This window comes from Hyalella azteca, unplaced genomic scaffold, assembly GCF_000764305.2.
Source record: "Hyalella azteca isolate HAZT.00-mixed unplaced genomic scaffold, Hazt_2.0.2 contig2778, whole genome shotgun sequence".
Classification (NCBI taxonomy): domain Eukaryota; kingdom Metazoa; phylum Arthropoda; class Malacostraca; order Amphipoda; family Hyalellidae; genus Hyalella; species Hyalella azteca.
The window spans coordinates 13,771-34,309 of NW_025933040.1; the positions used below are offsets into that span (position 1 = coordinate 13,771).

Genomic DNA, 20,539 nt, shown 5'->3' on the forward strand with positions numbered 1-20,539 from the left:
AGAGAGAGAAGAACTTGCTGGCAACATTCGTATCTCTACCGGATACTCACACGATCTGAATAGAGTAAGTGCAACGTTTACCCCGTTGCTTTAGTAGTGTCGCTGTTTGCGGAGAGAGCGGCAATATACCGTGTAATGATTGTTTCTTAAATTTTACAATCTACTTCACCTCGGATGCGATTCAATAATAAAAAAACTAGTTTTCCTGTTCTTGTAGAAATTTGCAGCTGCGGTGGAAAAGGTACGATGTGGGATCAGCCTCTGAAGATTTGCTAACGCCTACCGCCTGATAAACTCACGGACGAAATACACTAAGTTGTGATTTTGAATCAAACCTTTAAGATTATTTTACACCCACCGGTTATTCCAGTCACTTGCAAAACTTGCACATGCTGCACCGCGTTATGATTTTGAATCAACCCCTAGAGATTCGTTAAATCCTGCCGTTTCTACAATCACTAGCGACAGCAATATTTGCAAATTCTACACCCAGTCATGAATTTGACCCAGATGGTGGCACAAGCATCAATATATCTATAACATGGTATATGTGATGCATGTGTAGCAACCGAACGAAGTCGACGCACTAAATCCGTAAACAATAATCTCTTCTGTTGGGTACAACAGTGCTATAGAATAAGAATATACGTAGTTAAGAATCGGCACCGCATCAGGCCTATTCTTCAGCACCGACATCACTATTGAGATGATATAAAGTAGTTGAGAAAAGGTTTGTGATTGATTCTGCATGTTTTAATAGAGCGCCATTTATAATTGTGAATGTTTGCTAATTGAATCTTTTGATTTCTTTCATATGGTGCGTTCCTGGACGAAATCATAATGATCATCAGTTATTACATGCCTTTACAAAGAAATTCTACAAACTTATTTGGGATAACTTTCAAGTGATTTATTAACCTTGTAGAAATCATGCAAGAGTTAAGTTTAACTACTCCCATCAAATTTAAATTTAACTTCTTTACTGCAAATTATTTAAATAATATGTATTAAGGTTCCTAACTTCACCATGATTTTGGATAAATAAAATGAAAAATACCTGGATCCAAGGTTACTTTCTGTTAGTAAATTCAGCAAGACAAACGTCCATGCATGTTGTGAACAGCTGTTGAGAGCATCACAAGTGTGAGCTGTTCTCATAACACCTGCGTTTCATATGATGCGACCTTTGCTACCACAAAACACCAGTTGCTCTTGTTCGGTGTTGCAGGGCGCACCGTTTTTCACTCGTGGGTAAATGTCTGAAACGAGAACAACGTGTCTTCATGCTAGAAATAAGAAGGAATAATGGATGTAACGATTCCTGGAATATTAATGCCAAGCGTAATGTAGGTACTAAATTTATAAAACAGATTATCTAATTTGCTTTTTCAATTTCACGACAAATAAAATTTCGGTACTATGCTGGTCTGAGCTGACGTGTGCTAGATACTTCTGAATGATTGTTGTCTGTATAATCTCAGCACATTAAATGTTAAACCAATCTAATTATTTCCCAATTATCTTATATTTTTCGGCCAAATTTTTTTTATTATTAATGCGCGTGTATGACTCAAATTCCACTCGAAAATTGAAGATAGAATTCTCATTTGCGTTTTGAGAGCAGGATTTGAGGATCGGATTTGAAAGACTTTAAAAACCTAACTGAAAGTAAAATTTCGAAAACTTTCAAACCTAAGTATCATTTTGATGAGCAAAACTTTCCTCATCGATCGCGCTCTTTAACCGACAGACACGCCATTTGAAAGTACAAACATTTATTTAAACAGCCGATGATTTTCAAGGTGGAAATGAATGCATTAGCGTTATTTTAAAAAATGTTCTAGTAAATAGAGAAAAACTACGAAAATTCCTGAATAATTCATACGATGAAGGGAATCACGTGCGTGACGCTCTGCGTGTACACCGCATGTCTGATGCTGGCGACGTCTCGGGCGCTGGATGGTGAGCATGATATTCCTTATTAAAAATATTCGTTATGAATACGCTAGTATTTCATAATATGTAATGAAATACGCTAGTATTTCATAATATGTAATATAGTATATATATAATAATATAATATAATATATTCGCAACCTACTATTTAAATCATTCAATGCATAAATATTTTTTAATATGACTTGGTTTGTTATCAAGTTTCTGGTGCATTAAATGGCTATTCTACTAATTAGACTTCAAATAATTTCTACATTGATTTGTTTGTGCTCGCCTATTTTAATTATCCAGGTATTTACAACTTATGATGATAACTGGCACATAAAAATGAACAACGAGGCTAGTTTGTACCTACTACTGGTCATTACTATTTACATCTTGCATTCATATGTGTATAATGTAAAAGTACATATGGTGAAGTTCGAATTAGTATACATTTGACGGTCGCATTCTGTCGATAAAGGTCCACCCATAAAGCAACACAAACTTCTTTAATTTACCTGAGTTTATACTTCCAACATTTATGTATAGTCTGCGTAAGTAATTTTCCCCAAACAAAATTTTCCTGGCTTATTTCCTGTTATAGTTTCCGTGCTAATAAAATTTAGCAACTAAATCGGTAAAAAAATTCTGCATCAGCCCCGTCACGTTAGGGTGCTTCAGTAAATTTTTTTGAATGGTCTTAATAATTGAAAGAGTTATTATAGTTCTTAAAAATTTCATATATTAATAATGATTATCATTTATAATGATAATTTTACATTTGTGGTCTTAATTTGCGTGCAGGCTCAGGACTAGACGCCTCTGCCGAGCAATACTTGAGCAGACGTAACGCGGAGGTCGCCCGTGACGCCAACAAGATGTCGCTCGCGTCCTGGGCGTACGACTGCAACCTAACCGAGACCAACAAACAAACCATGGTACAGTCAACTCTGTCTGGATTCAGGATTGTCTTTTGAAATGAATACATTTATACCAATGAAATATAGTTATCTTTCTTACATTTCGTATTAATGTTCATTATATTCACTTTGATATGTAACTTGAAACCTGCTGAGAGTAGTTTAATGTTGATACCTATAGTTATAAGCATTGAAAAAACAGGTACGGTAAATCTTTCTTATTTTCTTGTTCAATTTATAAGGTGCAATAGATATTATCATATGTAATAATGGTTTAGGCGCGTTACTTTTATCTAGGATGAGGGAGGAGAGGCAACATAACATATAATTATATTCTTCAGATGGCACTGCAAAACGAAAATGCAGCTAAAAGCAAATCTGAGTGGGAGCAATGGAAGCTGCTAAAGTGGGACGAGAAATGGAATCAAACAACCGATCCCAACTTGCGACGTCAACTAAAACAGTTCTCAGTACAGGGAATGTCTGCGCTGCCATCAGATAAATTCAGTAATGTAAGTAACTCTCGGCGTAAATAGATGAGTGTATCGGTACAATCTAATTTAGAATATATATAATAAATAATTCTGCAATTGGCCAAAACGCATCTACTTAGCTGGATCGTGTTCCTTGCCGGAATGTCTCAGCTCGGGTATTTTTCTGAACATAAAGCGATATTTTTCAGTAGTTTCTTGTACATGAGACGGTAAGACGCCAATGGCAATCCCACTTAAACGATAGGCATCTCGATAGGCTGGAAACTTCCGTATAGTAGTATCAAAAATTAAACATCGTAGTCTCTTTTTTTGCATGGGATCAAAACCCAATCGAGTGAAGCCGGGGATAGTCATAATGGACGAGGTGATAAGTTGTTAAAAGCTGTTGCATTATTATTCTGCTGGTTGCTAATATTATTGCATTATTTATATTAAAGTATCATTGATACATGTATTATATTATTATATATTTGTGTATTGTAACACGGTTACAGTTAAGCGAGATCACCGCTGACATGGTAGCCACGTACAGTACAGCCCACGTTGACATGTGCGTCGAGCTCCAAAACGAGAGTGTGTGCGACCTCAACCTCGAACCTGGTGGGCCTGAGCTTCCAAGTCTTTTGACAAAATTGTGAAGGCTGAAAGTTTCCCTTCCCTTGTGGCATTTAATTTTTTAAGTGCCATTGTGTTGTACATTTTGTGTAGTGAGCTAACCGTCTGTTTTCGGCAAAGTTATCCTCTCATTTTTGAAGCATTTTATTATGCGGGTTGGTCACCACGGTTGGTGACCACGAATTAAGTGGTCAATTGTTCATAACTGTATTCTTATTTTAACTCTATTTGCCAGCCCTTTCGAAAAGAAAATTTGGTATCAATAAAATTCGATGCATTCGTAGACACGGGGATGCAAATGATAGAAGCATGTCGTCCCCTGCCTAACCAAGATTTACCCTAAAAGTACCGGACAAGCACTTAAGTCCACCACCATGTATGATCTATCATAAACGTAGACTATTTTGGGCGGCACATTTATGAGTAAACACTGGAAGCCATTACTCTGATGTAGAATATATAGAATTAACATTAAAGTAGGTACGCTTATTTCCTCATACTGTCCGAGTCTCCGCTGAAACATTGTCATGTTTGAGCAGAACTGACGCAGCTGCTGGACCAGGTGCGCGACTACAACGTTCTGACGGAGGCGTGGGTGAGGTGGAGGGACGCGTCGGGTAAGCGTGTGAGGAACAACTTCCTCGAGTACGTCCAGCTCTCCAATGAAGCCGCCAGACTCAACGGTAAACTCATGAATTTAGTTCAAATGATTCATTGCATAAATCTTCGACTGTAGAAGAGAATAATTATATAGGTAATGTTTCGCATAAACTTCTATTGTTTCTTACAGTGATTATTTGATCGTTGGAAATAATTTCGTAAAGGCTATTTGGCTGTTGTAAATAAAATTGAATTTCATTAAAAGTTCCCCGTAACATACTTTTAGAGAGAAAGTCCAAGATAACGATTCAGTCCATTTCCGCACTTTTAGAAAGTCTAGTCCTTCTTTTCTCCAGGTTTCAGCGACATGAGTGAGATGTGGCTTGATCCATACGAGTCTCCGAGCTTCCAGTCCGACATCGAAAAAATTTGGCAGGAAGTCAAGCCTCTTTATGAGCAGCTACATGCTTATGTCAGGAGGAAGCTGAGAGAGGTAACTATATAAATTTCTATTTTATCTAAAACTTCACATTTTTATAACTTATAGTTGTTGTAGTTTAACTTAGTCCAACTGTTATTATTGAAACCGTCCTTGTAATTGTTGTTGAAGACCAGGTTTTGGTTGAGACGTTAAAGTCGAAATCTGTATGAATTTCGAGTAATTTCACTGTACTCTAACACATATATACATTCTCTGCTAATAAAGGAATATGGAGCGAATCACGTGAACCTCACCGGCCCCATCCCGGCCTCCATCTTGGGGAACATGTGGGCTCAGTCCTGGGGAGGAATCTACGACTTGGTCCAACCTTTCCCTAATAAACCAACTCTTGACGTCACGGCAGCCATGAAAAGCCAGGTAGCTTAAAATTATTATTTATATCGTCGGCGTTGTTATTTGTGATGTTGATTGTATTTGTAATTTTTCTGGCCTAAAAGCATGTAAGCAACCTATTCCATAAACTGCTCAAATTATTCCTCAAAGGTCATCAGTGTGCTTATTACAAATTAATATAAGCATATTTATGAGGCCAGGTCGATTATATATTTACATCAACCATCTAAATTTGAGATCGTTTATTTGCATGACGAACAAACTCCTTCACAATCCAACGAAATCTGTAGTTCGTTAATAACGGTTTCAGAAAATTTTTGTATACAACTAAACATATAAAACTATCTCCAAATTTCATATTGCTTTCACAGGGCTACACGGCAAAGAAGATGTTCGAACTCGCCGACAAGTTCTACACAGAACTGAATCTCATCGCAATGCCCGCCAGCTTCTGGGAGAAGTCGGTTCTGACGAAGCCTCCTAGCGTGGATATGGTGTGTCACGCGTCTGCCTGGGACTTCTACGACGGACAAGACTTCAGGTGATGAGTTTTGCTGAAAAATGTTCGCTAGTGAAAATTTTGGAGATCGTTTATCATTTAATAATATTAAATCTATTGGAACCATGCCAGTTTTACAATTTTACCACAGTTGCATTGTTTAAAAATATGCCACAGCGATCGATTGCACGGAGAGGAATATTTGACCATCAAAATATAAACATTTCGATTTTCGAGTCTTACCTAACATGTACCTCACATATAACCTAGCATGTATGTAACTCAACGTGCATTTATCTGCAAAGAACTCGTTGCAATTCTAAGTTCGAATTTTATCTCAGGATAAAAATGTGTACGGACATCACGATGGACGACTTGTTCACAATACATCACGAAATGGGGCACATTGAGTACTACTTGCACTATAAAGACCAGCCTTACGTCTTCCGCTCCGGGGCTAATCCAGGTAGAAAAATTAGTCAACGATTACCGTTTTGCGTAACCGAATAAATAAATAAATAAAACGCGAATTAAACCAGAATAAATTCAATACATCTTCCAATATATTCCTTGAAATAATGTCTTTGATCTAAAATATTCTTAATATTTTATTTTTATTGTAAGCGTTAAATTGTTTGGGATGTATTTCTCACATTAATTTTATTTTTTACTGTTATTTTAGGTTTTCATGACTTCTTTATAAATGTAGTCGTACGAATTGCTTTTACTTGTATTTTTCATTTTTCAATTTTTACCTGCTGATGGAGCTGGTCATTAAAATGGTTCCAATGAGAGTACAATTAATTATTATTTTATACTTCCTTGCTTTTAAATTTAGTGTGCGATTAAAGTAATCAAAATATTTAAAATTCGCGTCAATAAGGGCTGCAGCAATGAACAAACTAATACATTATGTTGATCTATATTTCGCAGCGTAGCTATTTCGGTGAAATTTACTTCTATGTCTTTAATATAAATAGAATTTCTACTAATTTGAAGCATAGTTTTCTTTCATTACTTTATGACCGACTTAACACATGAATGAATGTGAAAATCCGGAAAAAAATTCTTATGTGACCAATTAATTATAGGTTTCCATGAGGCGGTTGGGGACAGTCTTGCTCTCAGTGTGCGCACTCCCAAGCACCTGCACAAGATTGGTCTGCTCGAACAAATTGTCGACGATGAAGAATCAGACATAAACTTCCTCATGAAAGTCGCCCTGGACAAAGTCACCTTCCTCCCATTTGGTTACCTGATCGATAAATATCGCTGGCGGGTCTTCAGCGGCAACATTACTGCTCAAGATTTGAACTGTGAATGGTGGAACATGAGGTGCGACGAAGTAGAGTTCGCTAACTCGAGAATTCTTCTAGGTCGAAGAAATCGAATTTATTATGTAATACATTTTGCTTATGAAAATTTAATTTTTGAAAGTGACATTTCGTCGTATGGCGTGAATTGAATTGATAAATGGATGAGTTTGAAAAAGGATATTTTATTCATTGCTTGGATAAACGATATTCGAACAAGCATGATTGCTCTGAAATTCTACGTGAACACTTTTATGGAAAATCTGAAATTCACTAATTTAAATGCGATTTGAATGTATCATAAAAAACTACTACCACTATAATGATGATGGCAAATCCTTTTCTGTCTTATTTCGAAAAGATTTTAGTGATAATTATTAATAAATACAGATATGATCACAAATGTTTTTTATCCGCAGATATGAGCTGCAAGGGCTCAAGCCGCCGGTTCAGAGGAGCGAGGAGGATTTCGATCCCGGCGCCAAGTACCATGTGGTTGCCGACGTACCGTACATCAGGTGATGTTACATCAGGAATTTGAGTGGGAAACTTACAAAATTTTGCCTTATGGCCAATTAGAATATTCAAGGTTTGCAGCTACCGTCGCCCGATATAGGTTAAAAATATTTTACATTTTAGGTGACCGTTGTACCTTCAATACTGCGGCAGAAGAGCCATAGTTGAAATGGAACCTTAATATGGATAATTTTTTATTTCATTCGGAAAAAAATAGCTTTTTTGTGTAATAAAATGGTTATTACATTAGAAATTAGCTAAATATATTGTTATTAATCAAGGAATTACCTATGATTTTTCAAACGTACGTGATGCTCGAACTTCATGGCGATGAGATTTTTACTTCGGTTGCTCCGCTGTAGTTCTTGTGACGAGTTCTTATATAAGATTTACATTATAATGATGTTTGGAAAACAATTTATTTCGATTAGTGGAATTAATTAAAAAATTTCGCTCAGTTTTAAAAGGAGGTGCATGAGAGCAAGAAACCCCTGTTATTCATAAATGGTTCAATTCACCTACGCTCGTTATTTGGCTTTCGTTGTGATAGCACTTGATGATAACGATTTTGAATTTTTTACATGGAAAGAAGACTTTATGATTCATGTGATACGAATTCTCTATTTTGTTCACTTGCTGAAGAAGCTCTAAATTCTTCAAGTGACATAAAGACTGCATAATATTCACGTGGTGAGAAGGTTCTATATTTTTCATTTGATCACAATACTGAATATTGTTCACGTGATAACAAGTCTGCATTATGTTTACGTGGTAAGAAGGTTCTATATTGTTCATTTGATGACTACACTGAATATTGTTCACGTGACAATACTGTTCTATATTGTAGACGAGATAATACTTCACACCAGATTTTGCTGACCTGACAAGTCCTGATCACAGATATTTCGTGAGCTTCATCGTGCAGTTCCAGTTCCACAAGGCGATGTGTCTGAAGGCCGGCCAGTACGACCCCAATGACCCCAACCTGCCGCTACACAAATGCGACATCGACAAGTCTACCGCAGCGGGTGAAGCACTTGGGTGAGTCCTGCGACGCAGTGTAAGATCATTTATACGATACTTTTTTTATCTTCTGCGTCGCAATACAATTCGGCTTTTCCACGATATATTATATTTTAAGTAGTTTTTCGTAGGTTATATTGACGCTTTTTGTTTATCCACATGATGAATGTTCAATCACACTCATAAGGTGGTATTGTCATCAATGAAAGTTGAAAATAAGTATAAAATCTTCTATCATTTAAAGTTGAGTATTTTCGTTTGTGGTTAAAAAATCTTTAATGATTCTAGAGGCGAATGTTAGAACATTCAACAATTGAAAAGTGCTGACTTTAGATGCTTGAAAGTTAAATTTATAAGCACGCGGTTAACGATAATCTTTAATAGAAATTATATTTATTTTGTGGAATACAAGTCGAATTTTAAAATGTTTTGAGGGAATAAGAACTGCAACATGACCTCTTCTCTTAGGAACGAACTATAATGAAAGTGTTGAAATATCTACATAATTGGAATTAAATACAGATATTTAGAGTTACGTACAAATTGTTAAACTCTCTACCATATCGGTGAAATGCCTTTCAATTCTATTTCTTGCCCCGATAATTTTTATCAATGAAAGGAGTTTGTGAAGAACAATAGTGTTGACTAACGTTGTGTCTCTCTCGTGGCACACGAGCATATCCACAACACCGACTATACTATGTTACTATATTATTACATTGTACGTTGGAAGGGCGATGTTACGCCTGGGTTCTTCGAAGCCGTGGCCAGACGCCCTGGAGTCACTCACAGGGTCGCGGACGTTGGACGCATCCGTGCTGCGGGAATATTTTGCGCCGCTAGAACGGTGGCTCAAATCGGACAACGAGCGGCACGGCGAATACGTAGGCTGGATACGAGGTGATATTTTTTTGCCTATGCCACTGCCTTAGATGCACTCAAATAAATTAACGAGATTTTTTTCCAAACATCGAAGCACTTTTTACCCTTAGGTAGGTCATTTTGTTCCAATTTCGGCCCCGAAAAGAACTTATCAGTGCTACGCGCAGCATGTGTTTCTCTATTTCAGCAATATCCTATTGACCCGTCCTTTTTTAGTGTGGCTAAGTCGTCCATAGTCGAACATGAAATTCAGAGTCAATGTATTCTATTTACTCTTCGTAAAGTAAACCTTAATTTATCTGGGTAATTTAATCTATACACGCTCTATTTGCATTATGTTATCCTTGTTCATTGTTCATATTTTGAGAGTAACCCAGTGCAAGGTTCCAGAATAACCCGATCGCATTGATAACCGGAAAAAACTGAACCTTGTCTATTTGCTTATATATCAATTTCATTTCGGGAAAAAACTGAACCTTGTCTATTTGCATATATATCAATTTCATTTCGGGAATCATAGGCGGTACCGACGAGCGCCACGTATTATATCAAAATATATTTAAATTACCTAAATTTTTGCTCGACAGACTCTCCCAGTACGTAAAAAGTGACGATAAAAGTACGTGAAAAGTGAGGTAAAGGTCTCACACGTAAAACGTGCTGGTGCGTACAAAGTGAAACCATTACGGTTTATTTTTCGTGTGCAGATGGGGAATACTGCCAGGGTCCGCCGCAACTCCGTCAAAATTACAACAAAGTATTGCATGAATCTAGAAATAACCAGATTACAATCACAGTGAACGAGATCGAATAACCATTTTTACAAAGACACAAGTTGTTACTATTTTTGCTCACTCAATAATTCAAAATTGATTGTAGTTTTTAACGAAGCTTCATTACCGTTTTATGTTATGAAATAACTCTAATACTCGAATTATCGCATGCGCATTATAGTCATCATTTCAACGTGGGGCAGCGTAACCTCAAACAGTAACTGCATTTTTGCCTTTTAAATGGTATAAAAATATATTTCTTTCTAGTCTGCTGTGCCTGTTGACGAAAATAAACGATTTATGTTTATTCCTGAATCTAATTGTTATCAATTTCCTTACGCACGTACGTCTGTCGTTAAAACGCTAGCAAACTCATGTCAATTGGAACCAAACGCTGGCAAACTCATGTCAATTGAAACCAAACGCTGGCAAACTCATGTTAATTGAAACCAAACGCTGGCAAACTCATGTCAATTGNAGATGTGTATAAGAGACAGACTCATGTCAATTGGAACCAAACGCTGGCAAACTCACGTCAATTGGAACCAAACGCTGGCAAACTCGTGTCAACAGGAACCAAACGCTGGCAAACTCACGTCAATTGGAGACAAACGCTGGCAAACTCATGTCAACTGGAACCAAATGCTGGCAAACTCATGTCAATTGGAACCAAACGCTGGCAAACTCACGTCAACAGGAACCAAACGCTGGCAAACTCGTGTCAATTGGAACCAAAAGCTAATTAAACGCCAAACGCACCGGTCTACAGGGCCAATAGTCCACCAGCAGCCAGGCATACAAACTGCAAGAGAGCCCAAGCTTACTTACGTTTGTGACTTGAATAACATCATGACTTGAAGTGTACATTAATCTAGTTATTTCTATTTAGTTCGTTTTATTCAGAAAGTGACGCCATATTACATTAACAGGGTTTTTAGTTTCTTTCACTCCACCATCACGCATAACATCCACATTGTAAGAGCATCTAAAGTAGTGTTACTATACCATTCTAAGACCAAGGCCACACTCCACACGATTTAGTGCACCGCTTGCCGTGTCTCAGTTTGCAGGTTAAGACATGCATTACCATCCGCATGCCCTTTACCATTGTTAAATGGGACGCTTTGCATGGTTTTCATTAGGAATATTCATAGTAAAATTGCTTCTCCTCTCCTGCTTTTCTCGTAAAATACACTGCACAACCTCCGCTATTAGTCTTTCTTAAATCCCTGGAACTTCTGAAAATATTCATGACACCTAACGCCACTAGTGGCAGATTTGTGCATGGTCTCTCAAAAAGTTTGGCTGTTGACAAATTACGTGTTCGGCAAGGAGAAGCCAGGACCGTTATGTTGACGTTAGCCAAAAATTTCAAATAATTATGGCAACAGTGCGGGAGACCTGATGATTGATTCAGTGGAGTGTGGAGTAATACTGTTGATTTGAGTGCAAAAATAAATGATAGGAACACTAAGAATAATAACATCAATAATGATATTAGAATAACCAAACCAATTACAGCTTAATAAATTAAATATCAATACTTGGATCACTAATAATAGAAAGAAAATATGAAATAAAAAAGATAACACATATAACAGTAAAAGATAAAATAACTTAACAAATATTTTACCCAAAAGTCTAAACCTCCTTTCTACACCAGCACTTACCTTAAACTTCCAAAAAACTATCCCTGCTCCCTAAAGGAGCTTGTACACGGGGATAGTGCAGACCATGGTTGAATTATTAATTCAAACATGGTGCAGACGGCTAGTAAATCTGTAAATCGCTTGGTGAAATCTGTAAATCTGTCGGTCGCTTGGTGACAATCCGGCAAGTAACATGACCTCTGCTATATTATTCTTCAATCCTCATGACTTTCTGCGTCGGGGATTTGAAGCGCGTGACAAACGTAAAAATAAACAAAATACGGTAGTTCTTCTCCACAGCCAAAATATCAAATTATCTCCATCAAATAAAAAAAATATCAATATATCTCCATCAAAATATCAAAATATCTCCATCAAATAAATATGTGTCGGGTTGCAGCTTGCCCATACAAAGACCTATACGCAAACTGTAGTAATAAATGTACAGTAACGATTTCGAACCGTCAGTTGAAAAGATTGGTTAAAAACAGCTTTTAGATCTATTAACAAGTCACAAAAAGTACAGGAATCGGCGATGGGCCCAACCAGGCATATTCTTCTACCGCCGAACGTTAATAAAGTATGCAATCCTTTTTTTCGTTCACGATCACCACGCCTAAGTCCAACTGCTACCGTAGCGCTATCTTTCTGGAGATGTGAAGCGCGTGACAAACAGCCAAGTTCTCATAAACTATAAAGCGCACGAAAGTCACAGGCCTGCCGGAGTTGGCTATGAAGGCGATGAGTATGAGGTCTAGTGCTAGTCAGTCGTCAGTCTAATAAAGGCCGGTCCACACGCTCAGTTTTCACAACGATTTGTCTGCGCAGTTTTAAGTCGGAATGAAATCGTTGCAATTTTTAGAGCGTCCACACGGTGCCGACTTATCTGAGTAGTTTGCTCAGTTTTGCGCGATCTCGCCATGGAGACGTCTCGGACAAATCTATGGCCGGACTTGCAGCAGGTCTCCCCAAATTCGGTGAGCATGGAATATCTCCTAAAGTAATGAAGGGAGCTCGATAAAACTTTGTACACGTATTCATTAGGATTTAGCGGTGTTGTTTAGCTCGTGAACATTTTAGAATTTCACATTCATTCGTGAGTTATATGACGATACGTGCCGAAATTTGCAGTGAGCATGACATTTCTTCTAAACTACTAGCTGTACAGATTTGAACGAAACTTTGAATATAGAAACCTAACCTCCCAACGGCGATGTTTAGCTCGTGACAATTTTTTAGATTAGATAAAGCCGTATAACTTGCAAACGAAGGCAAAATCGAAAAACATTGTCACGTGCTAAACATCACCGTTAGGTCCTAATGAATACGTGTGCCAAATTTTTATCGAGCTACGCATTACTTTGGGAGATATTCCATGCTCACCGAATTTGGGGAGACCGGCCGCGAGTCCGGCCGTAAATTTGTCCGAGACGTGTCATGGCGAAGGCAGCATTTGGGTCAATTTTGGCATTGTGCCTTTGTTAAAAAAGAGATTGGTTCATTTAGGGAATGCGATGAATCAAAATACAAGAGAGGTTGCTTGTAGATGTCTTCTTCTCCAGGTTCAGATGGAATTGATTTTTTATTTATTCCCAATTATTTACGGTATAAATGCTCCTTCAATTATTTTACGGCTGCTTCTCTGTTTGCGCTTTCATCGATTTCTTTGAATTTTTCTACTAAGCCCTCGAATGTCTCCACTTTTTTGTCCCTGTTATTGTAGTCCAGGAATTTTACTCGACAAATGCAAGAAAAACTTTCGTATAGAGCAATAAATTCCCGAGAACATTACCGAAGGTACGCGTCGCCATAATCATTGAAACTGAGGGGTGCGCATCCGTAGATCAGCAAATTAACGCTCAAAGCAGCTCTGGAGCCAACATCAACCATCTAAAAGCTATAGACATTGTCCTCCTGGCACCTAAGCACCTGTAGTCCGGCAGACTCTAGAGCAGTGGTTCCCAAACTTTTTCAGGCTGGCGCCCCCTTTGGCTCCCTAGTGAACTTCTAGCGCCCCCCACAGACTGACAGACACATATAAAAACATACGCCTCTTTCTTGAAATTTAGTACGCTGCAATTTTAATAGATAAATGTTGAACACAAATGTATATTTCACAAATAGAACCCCATTTAGTGAACTAATATGTTTTTAAGCTGTTTTAACTGTTTCAGCCCTAAAAACCTAGGACGTCTCGGGCGAATTTTCGGCCGGACTCGTAGCCGGTCTCACGACCAATCTCTAAATTCAATTATCAAGTAATATCTCCCAAACTAATGAACGCAGCTCAAGGAAACTTGGAACCTATATTCATCAGAACCTAACGTTGATTTTTAGCTTGTAAAAATGTTAAATTTCACCTTCATTCGTGAGTTATATTGCGATAAAGGCCGAAATTCGCAGTGATCAAAGAATTTCTTTCAAAGTACTGAACAGATTTAAACGAAATGTTGAATATACATTCCTAACTACCAAGCGTTGATTTTTTGGCTTTTAAAATTTTTCAATTTTACCTTCGTTTGTGAGATTTTTTTTTCATTTCACAGTCATTCTTGATTTCGCACTTCCTTATATTCGGCCCTTATCGCCGGATAATTTGTCTCTTAAATTCGCGGCGATCGAGGAATTTCTTCTAAAGTATTGAACAGATTTCAACGAAACTTTTTACATAAATACCTAACCTCTCAACGGTGATGTTTAGCACGCGACAATTTTTATATTTTGCTTTAGTTCCCGAGTTATACAGATATAGGAGGAACGACCGGCTTTTCTACCGGCCGGTTTAACCAAGAGCCGTTTACGTATATCCGTATCCGTATAGCCGTATAACTCGCAAACGAAGGCAAAACGAAAAATTGTAGCGAGCTAAACATCACCGTTGCTAAGGTTAAGTATTTAAATACTAAGTTTCGTTCAAATCCATTCAGTAGTTTTGAAAGGATTCTCTTGATTACTGCGAATTTAAGCACGTATTGCTGTTTAAATCACAAATGAAGTTGAAATGAAAAAAAAAAAGCTCGCGAGCAAAGGCAAAATCGAATAAATTTTCATGAGCTAAACATTAACGTTCAGTAGTTAGGACTGTAAATTCAAAAATTTCGTTCGAATCTGTCAATAGTTTGGAAAAATTTCTTGATTACCCGGTACTGTGAATTTCGGCCCGTATTGCCATATAACTATGGCAAAAACAAATGAAGGCAAAATAAAAAAAAAATCACAGGCTTAACATTACCGTTAGGTTTAAATGAATACGTGTACCAAGTTTCATCGTGTTAAGTTCATTAGTTTTAGAGATATTCCTTGATCATTGAATTTGGAAATTGGCCGTGAGATCGGCCGCGAGTCTGGCCGTTAATTTGTCCGATACGTAAAACCAGGAGAGGTTAAAAAACAGATCTGGGGGTGACAAAACCATCGCTGTGAGTGATGTGCTGCACGTGTTGGGTACAAATCGTCAAACACACGTTCGAACTTCGGACTACCGCCCGCCGAACGCCCTCTTCTTTCTTACCGCCCATCAAAATCTTTCCACCGTCCCTAGGGGGGCGATATCGCCCACTTCGGGAACCACTGCTCTAGACTCTAGAGACTCAGAACGTCTAGAGAACGACAGGTCGTCGCCTGACAGCCGTGAGCCTGACTCGCCTCAGTAGTCAGTACTCAGTAGTCAGTAGTGCAAATCTTGCCATCGTAAGAGGAGGTTTAACATAACAGGCTCATCGGCTGCTCACGTGATACGCCGGTTGGAGATTTGTCTGCGCAGTTTTAAGTCGGAATGAAATCGTTGCAATTTTTAGAGCGTCCACACGGTGCCGACTTATCTGAGTAGTTTGCTCAGTTTTGTGCGATCTCGCCATGGAGACGTCTCGGACAAATTTACGGCCGGACTTGCAGCCGGTCTCCCCAAATTCGGTGAGCATGGAATATCTCCCAAAGTAATGAAGGGAGCTCGATAAAACTTTGTACACGTATTCATTAGGATTTAGCGGTGATGTTTAGTTCGTGAACATTTTAGAATTTCACATTCATTCGTGAGTTATATGACGATACGTGCCGAAATTTGCAGTGAGCAGGACATTTCTTCTAAACTACTAGCTGTACAGATTTGAACGAAACTTTGAATATAGAAACCTAACCTCCCAACGGCGATGTTTAGCTCGTGACAATTTTTTAGATTAGATAAAACCGTATAACTCGCAAACGAAGGCAAAATCGTAAAACATTGCCACGTGCTAAACATCACCGTTAGGTCCTAATGAATACGTGTGCCAAATTTTTATCGTGCTACGTTAAATACTTTGGGAGATATTCCATGCTCACCGAATTTGGGGAGACCGGCCACGAGTCCGGCCGTAAATTTGTCCGAGACGTGCCATGGCGAAGGCATCATTTTGGTCAATTTTGGCATTGTGCCTTGTTAAAAAAGAGATTGGTTTATTTAGGGAATGCAAGGAATCAAAATACAAGAGATATTGCTTGTAGATGTCTTCTTCTCCCTTAGCATGTTTTGATAATCCGGCCCCGTCCAGATAGAATTGATTTTTTATTTATTCCCAATTGTTTACGGTATAAATGCTCCTTCAATTATTTTACGGCTGCTTCTCTGTTTGCGCTTTCATCGATTTCTTAGAATTTTTCTACTAAGCCCTCGAATGTCTCCACCTTTTTTGTCCCTGTTATTGTACTATAGTCCTGGAATTTTACTCGACAAATGCAAGAAAAACTTTCGTATAGAGCAATAAATTCCCGAGAACATTACCGAACGTCCGCCATTGTCGCCAGAATCATTGAAACTGAGGGACTCGAGGTTGACCTGTGGCTTTAAGTCTACCGTACACAGTGTAGACACCCCGAAAAGAAGAAGGTACTGAGGGGCGCGCAGCCGTAGACCAGCAAATTAACGCTCAAATCAGTTCTGGAGCCAACATCAACCATCTAAAAGCTATAGACATTGTCATCCTGGCACCTAAGCTGCTAAGCAGCTGTAGTCCGGCAGATTCTAGACTCTATAGACTAGAACGTCTAGAGATCGACAGGTCGTCGCCTGACAGCCCTGAGCCTGACTCTCGCCTCAGTAGTCAAATAAGTCAATACTCAGCAGTCAGCAGTGCAAATCTTGCCATCGTAAGAGGAGGTTAAACATAACAGGCTCATCGGCTGCTCACGTGATACGCCGGTTGGGCAGGGACTCGAGAGTTATCGTCAAATTGCACATAAAATTCTTGAAATCTTCCGAAGTTCGCGGATTGTGCTCTAAAGTATATCTACCTAGATAGTACTTTTGGTTACTTCTCGACAAATTCTTCTGAAGTTCGAATTTCTGAACTATGGTGTCACACAGTCACTCGTGGCCGTGGGTCTGCAGTTGTTGACACCCAGAGCTTGGAGCTGTAGGTTCTACGGTACTTCTATTCTTCTAATGAACTACTAGTAAATAGAATATACTAGACTTCGATTCTATAAAATAAAATCCTAGTTGCTGAATTAAGTAACCAAACATCACGAATTGCATTTCTCTCTAGTATGATACGGTTTTATTAACTAACTGCAACCGGCTAGTAGTCAAGTTTAAGCTACCTAGTAGGTAGTCTAGTACAGTATCACTGTATCAGTGAGTTGATTGTTGAGCGCTCACTGGCTCGGTAGAGTCCATTCTGGTCGGTGGGTCAAGTGGCCGAATCCTGATAATTTCCTGTCTGACCAGTGACCAGTCACAGTGAGAAGGTAGGTAACCTCAGACCTGTCATCATGTCGTGTGTGACAGTGATCAATCATCAATGATGATTATACAATATACATTCATATTGATATTGCTAAGTGACAAATGAGAGATTTGTTTAGCGAGTCAGTAAATTTCTAATAATCTAATTTCCTGTTTTACTTGAGATAGCCTACATCATTTACTCAAGATTTTAACAGATTTCTTATGTATGATAATTCTGGTATCCAAGATACTTTACTGGTCTACTTATAGGACTCAAAAATGAACTTTAGGAAGAGTCTAAAAAACTCTCTGCTTTGCCACTATGGACTCAGGTCATAGTGACAAACCAGAGATTTTTTAGAATCAGTTCATTTTTAATTTCCTCATTTACTCAAGATTTCAACAGATTTCTTATGTATGATAATTCAGGTATCCAAGATACTTTACTGGTCTACTTTAGGACTCAAAAATGAACTTTAGGAAGAGTCTAAAAAACTCTCTGCTTTGCCACTATGAATTAGTGGCAATGCCAATTGGCACTTGGCAAACCAGTAAATTTTCTAGAACCAGTTCATTTTTAATTTTTCATCTACTTAAGATTAAAACCATTATCTTATGTATGATGATGCTGGTGACTGGTCACTGGTGTGGTATGCTGGTATCAATGATACTTTGCTGCAATTGCTGGTAGTCTGGTAGCCGGTAGGTATACTTATACTATAGGACAATAAGGACTGTAAAGGACATAGCCTAAAATTGAACTTGAAATAGAGCTTAAAAAATTCTGCTTTGCCACTATGCAGTTGCAGTTTAGGTTTAGGATTTCATGGAAATTCATCCAATGTCTTATTTTTTTATATGTTGGTAATGGACTAATGGTATCCACTATCCAATAATCCATTGTGACCATGGGACCTACACGGCTACACCTAGCCCTAGTGCCTTGTCAAGTTGTCAGTACTCAGTAGTCACTAGTGTGAAAAACCTTACCTTTCAAGCTGCCAAGTGCCAGCCTGCCAGTCAGCCAGTGCCACTAGAACTTTCCTGCCCTTTATGAAACTGCAACATTTCTTATTTCTGCCAGATGGAATATGGATTACCAGGACCTGGTAATCCATATTGGGATTTCCACTTGGGATGTTTTAAATTCACCTGTGAAATGATCATTTTTACCTGTAAACATAAGAAAATTCTGCCCAATATTCCAAATCAGGTATACTTCAGAAAAAATGGACACCAAGCTAGTTTATATCAGATCACTATTTCATTCCTTTGCAACCATTTCATACCAGTTTTGCACTGCCTTGTGATTCTTTCAATAGGACTATATATAAAAGTTAGCAGCTCCAGCCTCCAGGAGTTATCCTAACATGATAGGTGTATATATTGTGGAATGTGTATGCAGTCAGAGTTGCAAATAAGAGACTTTTGTTGTAGACCTTTCTTTAACTAAAAACTTGTGGTGGGACATAGAAAATTAAAGACAAAATAAATAAGTTTTTTCAATGATGTTCATTGTTCAGCCATGTTTTGCTTCTGTTCATTTGTGTCTTGAGATGAAAGGGTAAACGTGCAAATCCCACCAAATTTGTTCAACGAAGTGCTGATGATGGATGACGTCAGAGCCACGTCAACAAGTCACTGGTGTAACCTGTATGGAATATAAATCAAAGAAATTAATCAATTATAGTCATAGACTCATAGAACATAGGAAGCTTTTCTATTGCCAGTAAAACTATGACTTTTTCAATCCATTTATCAATTTAATCAATTAAAATTGTTGCACCAGTGATTTATTTAAATAAATCACTAATAATTTAAGATTTATTAAAATAAATCAGTTTAATCAATTATTAGTTCATTATCGATTATCATTTAGCTTCAATTGAACTATTTAAGGCACATCGTCTTTATTATAAGAACAGGCCATAGTTAGAAGTGTGGATGGAGAAGACAATACATTGCCATATCAGGAAGGTGTTTTGTTTGAATGAAATTTAAATTTTACTAAAGCTAAATTAGATTACTGACTCGCAAGTTTATTTTATGGTAAATTTCTTTGTGCCCATATTAAGAAGACTGTCTCCCTCTTTTGGAAACTTTTTCATTTATGAACGGATCGTTTTGAAACTTGGTACACATATGTAAAACAGAAATCAAAGACCTTTTTGTTCATGTAAATTTTTCAAAGAAATGAAAGGAAATGGTTTGCTGTGACAATAAGTGTGAATGTTCAGGAGAGTGTGACAAAGTCCCCCACGCCTCGCAGTAGGCACTCAATGTAGCAAGGACACAAAACTAAACGTTACTGCAGCTTGATTCCTGGCAAGGATGGTGGGAATGACTGCATGCACACCTCCTCATACAACGCCAGGCGTGTAACTCAGCTTCAGCTGAAGCAGACACTCTATTTAAAGTGCTCACAGCAAATTTCCTCCTATTCTATTTGTTAAAGAACTCCCCCACCCCCCTCCCTTTCATGATTTGTCATGAACGCATAAATCAATGTACAGAGAAGGTTTTGGTACCATTGGATAGGTCAGAATGTCAGCTTTAAGATGAGACTAAAAACCACAAAAGCGAAAATCCATAATTTTTGGGTAGATGCTCCCCTTAAAATTCTCTCAAATATCAAGATATTTGATATCCTTAGATTTAGTGAGTGTTATAAATAGACCAATAATTATCATGGATACCAGTACCAACATAATGCATAAACACAGATAATAAGATGTACAATAATAACTTGAAGTAGAATTGCCTGATAAGCCAGATCAG

General features: G+C 38.0%; 1 protein-coding gene across 1 annotated transcript; it reads left to right on the forward strand.

The window, feature by feature from the left end:
- Nucleotides 1-1,561: 1,561 nt before the first annotated feature.
- LOC108664804 (angiotensin-converting enzyme) lies at nt 1,562-10,723 on the forward strand. The gene is made up of 14 exons (XM_018151500.2): nt 1,562-1,962; nt 2,743-2,876; nt 3,200-3,370; nt 3,847-3,952; nt 4,507-4,650; nt 4,924-5,060; nt 5,274-5,426; nt 5,774-5,943; nt 6,243-6,367; nt 6,993-7,236; nt 7,634-7,732; nt 8,631-8,771; nt 9,487-9,653; nt 10,343-10,723. Exons 1-14 carry the CDS (start codon nt 1,887-1,889, stop codon nt 10,447-10,449), a joined length of 1,974 nt encoding a protein of 657 aa, XP_018006989.1. The 5' UTR covers nt 1,562-1,886; the 3' UTR covers nt 10,450-10,723.
- Nucleotides 10,724-20,539: the final 9,816 nt, after the last annotated feature.

Coding starts and splice junctions, on each gene's coding strand:
- LOC108664804 (XM_018151500.2), top strand. CDS start 1,887: ATGAAGGGAATCACGTGCGTGACGCTCTGCGTGTACACCGCATGTCTG. Junction 2,877..3,199: donor AGACCAACAAACAAACCATG/GTACAGTCAACT, acceptor TATATTCTTCAG/ATGGCACTGCAAAACGAAAA. Junction 8,772..9,486: donor GCAGCGGGTGAAGCACTTGG/GTGAGTCCTGCG, acceptor GTACGTTGGAAG/GGCGATGTTACGCCTGGGTT.